Source organism: Mustela nigripes, chromosome 14 (genome assembly GCF_022355385.1).
Source record: "Mustela nigripes isolate SB6536 chromosome 14, MUSNIG.SB6536, whole genome shotgun sequence".
Classification (NCBI taxonomy): domain Eukaryota; kingdom Metazoa; phylum Chordata; class Mammalia; order Carnivora; family Mustelidae; genus Mustela; species Mustela nigripes.
This window is the reverse complement of record NC_081570.1, coordinates 77552409-77566278: the sequence shown is the minus strand read 5'-3', so window position 1 is coordinate 77566278 and position 13870 is coordinate 77552409. Positions and strand designations below refer to the sequence as shown.

At 34.4% G+C, this 13870-nt stretch overlaps 1 protein-coding gene across 1 annotated transcript in view; it reads left to right on the top strand.

The window, feature by feature from the left end:
- The window catches only part of HFM1 (helicase for meiosis 1), a 113608-nt gene that overhangs the window by 42794 nt on the left and 56944 nt on the right, over positions 1–13870 (top strand). The window contains exons 19-22 of the mRNA XM_059375367.1: positions 52–185; positions 975–1022; positions 4440–4520; positions 12703–12794. Of these exons, the coding sequence (XP_059231350.1) occupies positions 52–185; positions 975–1022; positions 4440–4520; positions 12703–12794 (355 nt within the window). The remainder of the gene's footprint in view (positions 1–51; positions 186–974; positions 1023–4439; positions 4521–12702; positions 12795–13870) is intronic.

Genomic DNA, 13870 nt, shown 5'->3' with positions numbered 1-13870 from the left:
ATGGCATTAAAATACATATTACTAATACAAAGGTTTTTTTTTTCCTATTAGTTTACACAGACATCTTATTGAACATTTAAATGCAGAGATAGTGTTACATACCATCACAGATGTGAATATTGCTTTGGAATGGATACGATCAACTTTGCTTTATATCAGAGCCTTGAAAAATCCATCTCATTATGGTTTGTCACTTTGATTTGAAAAAGTAGTAAATTTTTCAAGCCAGTTGAGTCTATTTTTATACTTTTAAGTCACAGAATAGATTATAGACAGTAATAGGTAACAGAAATAAAAAGTAATAACATTCAGAAGTACATTAGCAACAAGAGTAGAAAAATGTGAGAAACCTTTATCTGTTTTACTTCTAGTCTTTTAATAAGGTTTGAAATTGGCACCATTAAATATAGACCTTTTAGAAAAAAATTAACTTGAATAAAAATAATAAAAATATCTAAAATTATTTTTTTAAAGTAAAAAGATTCTTGAATTTTTTCTGAACTTGTGTTCAGATCAAAGTATATAGTACTGCTGTTGCTGCTGGAATGTGCATCCTGCTTCTAAAGCTAACACACATCTGGTTATGTTGCTTCTAGAAGGTTCTTTCATAATGGTACATTTTATAAAGTAAAAATACTTGGAATTGCTGAATATCAAATTAAAACCTGATTTGTTGCAGTTTTATTCGAATGCACACAGGTTCAAAACTTTAAGGTTCAAAACTTTAAGCTCTCCAAGGGAAAAAAATACAGTATGCATGGTCATAGTTATACAATAAAAAAGCAAAAGATAACCAATTGTTTACAACAGTGGTTATTTTCTATAGATAGGTAAGCCTTGTTTTAACTTATTAAGCTATTTTTCCCCCTATTTAAGATTAAGTTAGATTACTCTTTTCTAATTAACTTGGGTCTATAAATATGAGTTAAGTCCTTTCTATTGTAACTTTTTGTGAATTTTCATACCTTTTATAGGTTTTGCATCTGGATTGAACAAAGATGGAATTGAAGCAAAATTACAAGGTTAGATGCATTTCCTTGTAAAAAAATTATATTTTATAAATTTTAATGAAAAAATAAGTTAGTGTGAAAGTAAGAATACTCTTTGGTAAATTATTTTTTTTAAAAAGTAAACTTGTTTCCAGAAAAAAATATATGAAGTATTTCTTTTTTACATGCAAATAAAGTTTAGCACATGTACTTTTTTTCTGAATTAATGAATTTATTGATTCTATCAGAATATCTTCCTTTATATAATGTTAACTTTGTTTTTATTTAAAAATAACCCTCATGTTTGAAAATATTGCCTATGGATATACAATTCTTCATTTTCTAGTTTAATTTTAATTGAATATATAAGCCTACCTTGATTATGGGCTTCTTATCCTTACCTGCACTAATGATGTATTCCCATCAAATCCAAGCTTAATTTTTCAGTTAATTAATACTTGATTACCTGCCATTTCAAATATCAAAAAATTCTTGAGCCTTTATTAGGGTTAGAAAGTATTAGCTCTTCTTTGTATTGAGATTCTCTTTCAGTGAAAGAAAAAATTTAGATCCACCAAAAATATTTAGCCAATTTTCGGATACCTCACTGTCTCAGTTGGTAGAGAATGCAACTCTTGATCTTGGGGCGGTGAGTTTGAGGCCCAGAGCCTCACACTGGGTGGTACAAAGATAACTTGAAGGTGGAAAAAAAAAAAGATAAAGTAGTAGACATGCATATATGGAGGAGCACTCGTATTGTAAACTGTAGACCTGAAAATATTTAGCCAATTTTAATTTGTTCTCTACTTGGATATACAACATATGACATATTAAGATGCAGAGTTAAGGATGAAGCAGTAAAATTATCTTGACTAAAGAACAAATATATTGTTGAAACAAGGTGATAAGCAATAGCATATATTCATAATGGTTCTATTGAGAAGATATAGCAGATATATAAAATAGTTGTATTATTCTTTATTTACTGACCAATTTTGTAATGGAGTTTTTAAAACATATATTTTGATCATAATAATCAAATACACACAAGAAATCAGATAGTCCAAGATAGTCAAATATAGTCTTGCTACATTCTGATAATTGTAATGATTTAACTTTTGTTAAATTAGCAGAACCATATTTCATATTTGCCTTATCTTTAGTCATTATCAGATAACTAGATTTTGACTATAAAGAATGGCCAAGTTTATTATATAACTGAATTTAATATTTTGGTATCTCTGGAGGTCTGCCTTAAATCTCTTAGGAAGGATCCTTAGCATTCCTAAATTTGGTTATACTTTCTTGCTCATAATCCTCCAGTAGTTCCCTCCTCACTCTTAGAATAAAATGCAAACATTCACCAGAGCCCACAAATCCTCTTTGGTATCATCCTGCTTGGCTTCATTTCTTGTTACTTTCTACCTCTTTTACTCAACTGTTTATAAATTGGATCTCTTGCTGTTCCTTAAATACACCAAGCTTGTTTACATATCCGGTCCTTCCACTCTATTCCTTATTCTTGGAACACTTCTCATATTTTTTACTTGTGATCTCCACCTTCATTTCACTCAAATCTTTGATCAAATATCAGCTCCTCAGAGAGGCCTTTCTGGACTGCCTTAATTAAATCTACCTCTTCAGAGAGGATGGTAAAACAATTTCCACGATATTGTTGCTATTTTCCTTTTGTTGGAAAGGTGATATGCTTATGTTGAAAATTAGGATGAACATATCCTTACTAAATCAGATATTAATTACATAGCTTTATATAAAAAATACATGAAAATTTAAAACCTTTAAAAATTCTTATTTTTGGGGCGCCTGGGTGGCTCAGTGGGTTAAAGCCTCTCCCTTCAGCTCAGGTCATGATCCCAGGGTCCTGGGATTGAGCCCCACATCAGGCTCTCTGCTCAGCAGGGAAGCTGCTTCCTCCTCTCTCTCTGCCTGCTTCTCTGCCTACTTGTGATCTCTGTCTGTTACATAAATAAATAAATTTTTTTTAAAAAAAATTCTTATTTTCTAGGTCCTTCCTTTCTGCTTTATTTTCTTTCATAGTACATTTCAGTGCCTGAAACTTTATTATTAAATTCTGTACTGATTCCTTTCTTCCATAAAATATAAGTTCTATAGAGAAGGAGCCATGTCTTGCTTACTGCTGTAAACCCAAAGCTTAGAATAGTGCTCAATAATGTAATATGGTAAGTATCTTCTTTGACTGTTTAACTTCTTGCATGTTAATCATGGGTAATTAAGAAAATTAGCAAAGACTTCAAAAGCCTTACTTATTAACCAAATACTTAAAAGTTTATCAAGCTGCCTAAGCAGTGTTGCTTAAACTGAAGTATTTCTCCAAGAATTTTGCCTGTTAAGGGTTATGTTTTTGTGAGTGGCTACTCTATTTAAGATTGAACAGGATGGGGGTGCCTGAGTGGTTCCGTGGGTTAGGCCTCTGCCTTTGGCTCAGGTCATGATCTCTGGGTCCTGGGATCAAGCCCCAGATCGGGCTCTCTGCTCAGTGGGGAGCCGGCTTCCCCCTTTCTCTCTGCCTGCTTCTCTGCCTACTTGTGATCTCTCTCTCTCTCTGTGTGTCAAATAAATAAATAAAATATTATAAAAAAAAAAAAAAAAAGATTGAACATGTTGTGGCATTCCCACTCCGTGATCTGAATTAACAGTCTTCTGGGCTTTATAGCATGGAACAATGGCAGTCCAGTGGGCAGCAGGCTAGTGGCTAGTATAATTGCTCTGATCTTCAGCAGTCAGTGAGAGGTGAACTTGCCTTACTTCCTGTTCAGAGGTTCCTTCCAGGTAGCAATAGTAACATGTTAATTATGCTGAACTAAGTACTAAAAGCATCATCTGAAGTAGTCACAAGTGGTTGCCTCAAGAGTGTGGCAAACTCAGAGGAGGGAAAAGACAGGTGTTTTTTTGGACAATCTTTGTAGATCTATTTGACTCTTTATATTTTGTATGTATGTATCTTTGATAAAAGTTAAAAAAAGAAAAAGAAAAAGAAAAGCACGCCACACTGGAAGTCAAATAGCAGGGTGGTTACATACACCTGGAGCAAGTAACCTAGCTTCTCTATTTCTTTATTTCCTAACTTGTGTATGAAATAATATTAGTACCTACCTTGTTATGTTATTATGAGAATTAAATTAAATGAGGTAATGCAAATTTTCTCATTTAAAATTTAAAGTTCCAAGTTGTAAATGTTATTTCATCACTTATTTGGTAATTTGTATTATTATTACTATTAGAAAGTCTTTTTGGCCTTTTCACTGGCTCTTTTATTTAATGAGTTTTTCCTTACCACTTAAGTAGGGACTACAGTTTTCTTATAGCAAATATAGAGAAACAGACCTTTAGCATGGTTGATTATAAATTCTATTTTGTGCTGTTCCCTTATCTTACTAAAATAAAAATATGTTTCTTATTATTGGACAGAATTATGTTTGAAGAATCTGAATGATTTATCATCTCTGGACTTGATAAGGATGGATGAAGATGTTAATTTCAAACCAACAGGTAATTTTTCCATTAGTTAGTAAATTTAATAATTGCTTAAGGCTAAGACTAAATTTTAAAATATGTTCTACTAAAATTTAGATGATACTAAAATTAAATTATAATCTCAGTTGTTGCAACAGGGTATCATATTAGCATGATATATTTATGTAGGAGTCCTATTTATAAAATTATAGAACTTTTTTTAAATTTATTTTTTATTTATTTTTGGCATAACAGTATTCATCATTTTTTCACCACACCCAGTGCTCCATGCAATCCGTGACCTCTATAATACCCACCACCTGGTACCCCAACCTCCCACCCCCCGCCCCTTCAAAACCCTCAGACTCTTTTTCAGAGTCCATAGTCTCTCATGGTTCACCTCCCCTTCCAATTTTCCAACTCCCTTCTCCTCTCTAACTCCCCTTGTCCTCCATGCAATTTGTTATGCTCCACAAATAAGTGAAACCATATGATAATTGACTCTGTCTGCTTGACTTATTTCACTCAGCATAATCTCTTCCAGTCCCATCCATGTTGCTACAAAAGTTGGGTATTTGTCCTTTCTGATGGAGGCATAATACTCCATAGTGTATATGGACCACATCTTCCTTACCCATTCGTCCATTGAAGGGCATCTTGGTTCTTTCCACAGTTTGGCGACCGTGGCCATTGCTGCTATAAACATTGGGGTACAGATGGCCCTTCTTTTCACTACATCTGTATCTTTGGGATAAATACCCAGGAGTGCAATTGCAGGGTTATAAGGAAGTTCTATTTTTAATTTCTTGAGGAATCTCCACACTGTTCTCCAAAGAGGCTGCACCAACTTGCATTCCCACCAACAGTGTAAGAGGGTTCCCCTTTCTCCACATCCCCTCCAGCACATGTTGTTTCCTGTCTTGCTAATTTTGGCCATTCTAACTGGTGTAAGGTGATATCTCAATGTGTTTTTGTTTTTTTTTTTTTAAGGAAGCTTAAATTTTTTTTTTATTCTTTAATATTTTTAATAATTTTTTATTTTTTATAAACATCTATTTTTATCCCCAGAGGTACAGGTCTGTGAATCACCAGATTTACACACTTCACAGCACTCACCAAAGCACATACCCTCTCCCATGTCCATAATCCCACCCCCTTCTCCCAAACCCCCTCCCCCCAGCAACCCTCAGTTTGTTTTGTGAGATTAAGAGTCACTTATGGTTTGTCTCCCTCCCAATCCCATCTTGTTACAAAGCTGTCATCATCAAGACAGCATGGTACTGGCACAAAAACAGACACATAGATCAATGGAACAGAATAGAGAGCCCAGAAATAGACCCTCAACTCTACAGTCAACTAATCTTTGACAAAGCAGGAAAGAATGTCCAATGGAAAAAAGACAGCCTCTTCAATAAATGGTGCTGGGAAAATTGGACAGCCACATGCAGAAAAATGAAATTGGACCATTTCCTTACACCACACACAAAAATAGACTCAAAATGGATGAAGGACCTCAATGTGCAAAAGGAATCCATCAAAATCCTTGAGGAGAACACAGGCAGCAACCTCTTCGACCTCAGCCGCAGCAACATCTTCCTAGGAACAACGCCAAAGGCAAGGGAAGCAAGGGCAAAAATGAACTATTGGGATTTCATCAAGATCAAAAGCTTTTGCACAGCAAAGGAAACAGTGAACAAAATCAAAAGACAACTGACAGAATGGGAGAAGATATTCTCAATGTGGTTTTAATTTGAATCTCCCTGATGGCTAGTGATAATGAATTTTTTCATGTGTCTGATAGCCATTTGTATGTCTTCATTGGAGAAGTCTCTGTTCATATCTTCTGCCCATTTTTTGATATTCTTGTCTGTTTTGTTTGTGTTGAGTTTGAGGAATTCATTATAGATCCTGGATATCATCCTTTTGTCTGTACTGTCATTTGCAAGTATCTTCTCCCATTCCATGGGTTGCCTCTTTGTTTTTTTTGACTGTTTCCTCTGCTGTGCAGAAGCTTTTGATTTTGATGAAGTCCCAAAAGTTTATTTTCGCTTTTGTTTCCTTTGCTTTTGGAGACGTATCTTGATAGAAGTTGCTGTAGCTGATACTGGTGACTTTGGGCAGAGAATTGAAATATTGAAATCTTTGGTCACTTTAAACTTACTCTTAGAATACTTGTAGGTACCCTTTTGCTAGTTATTAATTATTCAAACATTTGTTTGCCTCCTTTTCTCTCTCTCTTTCTCTGTCTTTTTCATTCTATTTAGAGTATAATAATACAAGAGACAAAGAATGGTTTGTAGTTTTTAGGACTCATGATGAGAAGTTTCTTAGGGGAAATACTGACTTCATTATTTCAAATTAATCCTTAATAGGATTGAAAAGTTTTTTAAAAATGAGGATCCTATTGTTAGCATTTGACAAGTATCCTTCCATTTTTAATGCATTTTTTATACATTTGCAACCATAGTTTAGAAATGTATAATTTTGTATCATGTTTTTACGTGTATTTAATGTAAGGTTTTACATTTCTTTATCTCTATTTTTTGGTCATTTTAATCACAATTTGTCTTGGTGTGGACCTCCTCAGGTTGAATTTTTGGGAGGATCTCTGTGCCTCTTGGATCTAGATGTCTGTTTCCTTCTCCAGATTAGGGAAGTTTTCAGCTACATTTCTTCAAATAAATTTCTGCCCCATTTTCTCCCTTTTCCTCTCAGATGCCTATAATGAAAATGTTACTACGCTTTTGCTAAGTGTTGAATGGAGTTTACTGAGTTCCTTAAGATTATTCTCAGTTTGCATAATTTTCTTTCCTTTCCTTTGCTCGGCTTGGTTACTTTTTATTATTGTCTTCCAGGTTGTTAATTCGTTCCTCTGCTTCATCTAGCCTATTTATTTCATCAAGTATATTCTTAATTTCATTTATTGTGCTCTTGATCTCTGATTGGCTCTTTTCATCTATTTATATAAGATTAAGTTTTTAAAGCAATTTATTGCCCTTACTGTTAGCCCTAGATTTATAACTGCTTTTTCCTTCTCCTGTGGTCTTTTTGATAAACATAATTTTGTTTATTATTTATCTTCTATGTATTCTGGGGTATCTCATTAGAGGGGTCATGAGAATCATTAATGTAACTTCATCTATTCTTTAGGTACTTTCCCTTTCAAGGATCTAATTCCCACTATCACTCCTTTCCTGTGGAACTTCTTGAATACATAGATACCGTTCCTTCTACTCTTGAATATACCAAGTAAATGATCTATAGTGATCCTTCTGCATCATCAGTGAATACTACCTAATTTTCCTATTCTTGGTAACCTTTTAGTTTTCTTCTGCTTTAATCGATCTTTCTTTGCTGACCATTTTGCTTGACTGTGGGTTTCTTGAAGTTGCAGACCTTGGACTTTCATTCCTGGTTTCTGATTATTTTCTTATAAACATGACCTACCTTCAAGCTTCAGCTATAGTCATTCCATAAATGAATTCAAAACTCTAATTTTGATTCTGGTCTCTCACCTTCTTTACAAAATCTGGTGCTCAATTTTCTTTTCTCTTCTTTTCTTTCTTTCTTTCTTTTTTTTTTTTTTTTTTTTGAGATGCCCACTGCTCAGTTTTTTGTTGAAAGTCTTTATTTGGGTAAATAACATGAAACTTGACATCTAGAAGCATGTAACAGTTAATATGACTTGGAATACTGTGAAATAGAATGAACATAAAATTTGAGTTCCAAAACCTGGATTTCACTCCCAGTTCTACCACTTGCTAACTGTGACCTTATGCTCACTAAAATTTAGTTTGTTCATCTACAAAACAGGAATATGTTATATATCCTACATTACATTATTGGGTTGTTACGATGATCAAATGGAATAATCAATGTATAAAATGTTTACCATAAATATGAGTTGTTCTTCTCTTTTGTCCAAGGTTAGAAAAATGTATCTCTGTTTATATATTTGCCTGTCATTCTCAGTAGCGTAACCATTTTGTCAGGCTTAAGATTATGAAATATTTGATATCTTTGGTTTCTCTTTAATTCCTGTGTCATTCCATGACCAGGCTATACATATATATATATATATACACACACACATATGTGTAAACATATATATATATATATATATATATATATGTAAACACATACACACACACACACAGAAAGTCGATAGATGATAGATAGAATTTACTGTAAGCATCTCATGAGTATGGAGGCTTAGAAGTCCCAAGATCTTTAGTCAGTAAGATAGAAATCTGGGCAGCCAATGATACAATTCTGGTCTGAGTGTGAAGGCCTGAGAACCAGAAGAACTGATGGTGTAAATTCTAGTGTAATGCTGGCAGTCTTGAGACCCAAGGAGAGCTAATGTTTCAGTTCCAGTCCAATGTCAAGAAAAGACCCATTTCCCAGCAGTCAGGCAGAGAAATTCCTTTTTATACCAGAGGGTCAGTCTTTTTGTTCTATTTAAGCCTTCAAATGATTGGGTGAAGTTCACCCACATTAGGAAAGGCAGTCCACAGAGCACCTGGCTAGCCCAGTTGGAGCTTGTGACTCTTGATCTTGGGGTTGTAGGCTCATCCCCACATTGGATATAGAGATTACTTAAAAATAAACCTTAAAGGGAACCCTCCTACACTGTTGGTGGGAATGCAAGCTGGTGCAGCCACTCTGGAAAACAGCATGGAGGTTCCTCAAAATGTTGAAAATAGAACTGCCCTATGACCCAGCAATTGCACTATTGGGTATTTACCCTAAAGATACAAACGTAGTGATCCAGAGGGGCACGTGCACCCGAATGTTTATAGCAGCAATGTCCACAATAGCCAAACTGTGGAAAGAACCTAGATGTCCATCAACAGATGAATGGATCAAGAAGATGTGGTATATATACACAATGGAATACTATGCAGCCATCAAAAGAAATGAAATCTTGCCATTTGCGACAACATGGATGGAACTAGAGCATATCATGCTTAGCGAAATAAGTCAAGCAGAGAAAGACAACTATCATATGATCTCCCTGATATGAGGAAGTGGTGATGCAACATGGGGGCTTAAGTGGGTAGGAGAAGAATAAATGAAACAAGATGGGATTGGGAGGGAGACAAACCATAAGTGACTCTTAATCTCACAAAACAAATTGAGGGTTGCTGGGGGGAGGGGGTTTGGGAGAAGGGGGTGGGATTATGGACATTGGGGAGGGTATGTGCTTTGGTGAGTGCTGTGAAGTGTGTAAACCTGGTGATTCACAGACCTGTACCTCTGGGGATAAAAATAGATGTTTATAAAAAATAAAAAATTTAAAAAAAAATAAAATAAACCTTAAAAAAAAAAAAGCAATCTGCTTAATCATCAGCTACCAATTCAAATGTTAATCTCATCCAAAAATATCCCCACAGACACATCCAGAATAATATTTGACCCAGTATAAGGATAGTCTATAGCTAGTTGATAGTTACGTTGACACCTAAAATTAACCATTAGAGCAGATTAACATAAACTACACAAATCTAGTGGAAAGTAGTTGAATTCTCAGAATAATACAGTACTACACATAATGCCCTTTTACCTGGTTTTTCTCTGGGCCCAGATTGGCCATGTACTCTGCATTGAAAATACATATTACCCAATGTCCAGTCTCTGAACATATTGCCCTTTGTGTTTGTAACTCAGTAGCCTCAACTCTTGTTGCACCTGGTACCATTAAGCTATTAAAAATAAACAAAACCTACAAAGCATTTATGCATGTATGCATGCATGTGTCTATGTATGTATGTATAATTTTATGAGGAATGTAACATGTCTTTTAAACTGTGCTAATATTTTTATTAGGATAATTATTGAGGTTAGTATTCTTGTTATAAGGTTGCATGAATTGTTCAGTTGTTGGCTTCAAAGAAGGAAAATTTTAACCTGAAATGCAGTCCTAAGACCATTCAGCAAAGCTGACGAGGAATCTTTAAGTTCAAAGTTCCCTATCCAAGGAGTTCCTATTTTATAGGCCTATCTTAATATTTCTGCCATGTGTAGTCATTGGTTTGGAGTATCTCATGAGGAGTATGATCTTGGTGTAAAGATAGTGATAGGTTCATAGTATATTAGCTTGAGCCATCAGTCAGTCACTTCTGGTAGGAAGAGATATGGGAGGTGTATTCTCATGGCCTCTACTTTCTACCCCACCCTGTGATCCTATAGCCTTTACTTTGAAATTTCCTGAATTTGGTATTTTAAGAATATTTATCATTCAACACCATATTGATTGAAAGATGCATCTTTATTTTCACGACTTCACTTGCAAATCTTTTAAAATTTTTTCCAGTCCTTCTACTTTGACTCAATTTCTTCATGCCTTCCTTTGTAAATTATTTTCATACCTTGCCTAGGAATCTTTTATCCTTTTTAATAAGCCAGTGAGTATCAAGTCTTTTCTCAAACCTTTTATTTTCTCTAGTGGGGAGAAACCTTATATTAATTTATAAACATGTAGGATAAGAAGAGTATCTTTACATATATCCTAAAGATTAACATACTGGTTCCCATGGTAACTATATTCTCTGTATCTCACACACTGCTCTCAGAAGCTCCCTTTTATGAACCACTGCATCCCTTGCATTTCGGTTGAACATATACACCAGGATCTTAATTGATAAAGTGGCTTTTAAGCTTCCCTGGCTACTTCTCTTCCTGATTCTTAGTTCTGTCTACTCTACTATGGTCTTGATGCCTGTATGTCTGATGGAATGTCTAATCCTTCCTTTCTTCAGTAAACCTGTAGCACATACATAAATGTTAGCCCTTTGCTTAAGAAGCAGTATGCAATTTTTTCTTCCCAGCTGTTTCCTGTGTGTGCTCACAAGGCTTAACATTCTTTATAATGTTTTTGACAACTTGTAATTGAAACCAGTAACTTTTCAAATGAATTTAATTTAATCATTTACTTACCCCTGCTCTACCCATACTGCTACTTCCAGCCAACTCAGTGTTCTATTTCCAAAACAATTTACTTTCACACTTGAGTTTAATCAAATATTGCTCAAGAATTTTAAGTAGTCCTCTGTTATTTTACAAATCAAATTCAAAATCTAAACTCCTTTGTTAGCATTTCAAGGCTATTTCAGGCCCTCATAGTCTACTGTTCATCATGTTTTGGTAATAAAAGTAGGCAACATTTATTTAATGTTAGGCACTAATGTTAGGTAGCTATGTACCATACATGTAATATTGCATTTACTCTTCACAAAAATATATGACATATATACTTCTATTATCCCCAAGTTACATTAAGATATTGGTAAAATAACCTGCGTATATGATTACCTACCTACTAACTGATGGAGCAGTGACTTGAAGAAGGTCACTTTGGCCTGAACTCATAGTTACTATCAAGCCATATCTCTCATTAAGGTATTATAAAAATAGTCTTTTTTTTTTTTTTTAATTTTTTAGAGAATGGCAGTGGAGGGAGAGAGAGAATCTTAAGCAGGCTCCATGCCCGGCACTAGCTGACCGTGGGGCTCAGTCTCATGACCTGAGTCGAAATCAAGAGTTGGATGCTAAACTGACTGAACCACTCAGGAGGTCCTAAAGATAGCCTTTAACTTTACAGTTTTGATAAATAAGTCTTGATTTTTTTTCACTGAGGTCATGACAGCTTTTTTTTTCTGCCAAGGCATATTATTCATTTTTAAATCCTACTCAAGCCCCATTTTCCTACTAAGGCATCCCACACTGACCATTCTCTTAGGTTTAATATCCTCTGTACTTAAGCTTGTATATGTAAATATATTTTTAGAGATTTATTTATTTATTTTTAGAAAGAAAGAGTGTGTGCAGAGAGTAGGGAGGGGCAGAGGATAGTTGGAAAGAGAATCGCAAGTAGACTCAGGCTGAGCATAGAGCCCAATGCTAGGCTCCATCTCATGACCCTGAGATCATGACCTGAGTCAAAATCAAGAGTCAGATGTCAGCTGAATCACCCAGGTGCCCCTAGTATATGTAAATATTATCATTAACTGGATTTTGTCCTCTAGTCTGGCTATTTTGTATATAGTTATCTCCCTAGCCAACCTAGAAATTATAGAAACTGTGTCTTCTCGATTTTCTGGTGTGTCTTTGTACCTGATGCTTTTACAGGCACAGAATAGAAATTAAGGAATGTTTGTTAAACTGATGAAAAAGTGCATTGTTTCAACTGATGGAGTGAATATTTCTTTTTTCACAGAGGCAGGAAGATTGATGGCTTGGTATTACATTACATTTGAGACAGTGAAGAAATTTTGTACCATCAGTGGAAAGGAGACTTTATTAGATCTGGTAAATTAGTTGTCACTAGAAAATAAATATGTAATGATATAGTATAAAATAAAATTGGGGAAACAACTAATTTGCAAATCTCATGCAATTTAAGAATGAGTGAGCAGACAAGAAAACATTTCTAGTAGTGCTTATATCTCTCCATCTTACATACCTTTGATCATGAGATATGGAATATTATTCTTCACAATAAATTGTCAATTGTATCTCTGTATCAAGGCTAAGAAAATTTATATACATACCCAAAGTAGGGATGGCAACTCTCTTTCAACTTAAATGATAATGCTGTTTACCTTGGTAGTGGCTACCAGTGTACTTTTTTGAGAAAGACCAGGATAATGTGTCATGATATATTAGGCAAGTCTGCTCTGAGTGATGGACAATGTTGGACATGTGTGCCACGTACTTACAATCCTTCTCTAAACTTTTTGCATCAGAAAAATAATAGAAATAGGATAGGATTCATGATAGACTAGAAAAAAGCAGTGATTGCAGAGAAGTGGAGTGAAAACAAGATTATACTAAGATATCAACTATGAGGGCAACTTTACAGTTATAGTAGTAAGTAGAACCATAGTCATGTTGATGATACTTGAGAACCATATTGGTCCTTTCTCCCTTTACAGCGACATGAATATGCAACAAAATATTTATTCTTATTCTCAAATTTAACCATTAATTTTTATTTAAGATATCTAGGTTGATTTTTATAATGAGATTATTATACAAAAATAGCACAAAAACTGATGAAAACTAGAATGCTTCTATTTTTATGTAAATATTGTTCTTAACTAAGGGTAATCAAGAGTAAAAAACCCCTAATTTAACATTAACTAATCTTACTTTGACTTCAGCAAGTATATAAGAGGATTAGAACAGATGTTAGTTTCATGTTACAGATGTGAGAAACCAAAGCACAAAAATGCTTTGCTCAAAGTCATCTAGCAGAACTTGGCTTTGTAATACAAATTTCTTAATGTCTAAAGCATTCTCTCCATTACAAAATTAATCTGAATCAGGATAATGATTTGCAAACTACAGAGGGGTAATTAATATTATAATAGTAGTAGAAATGA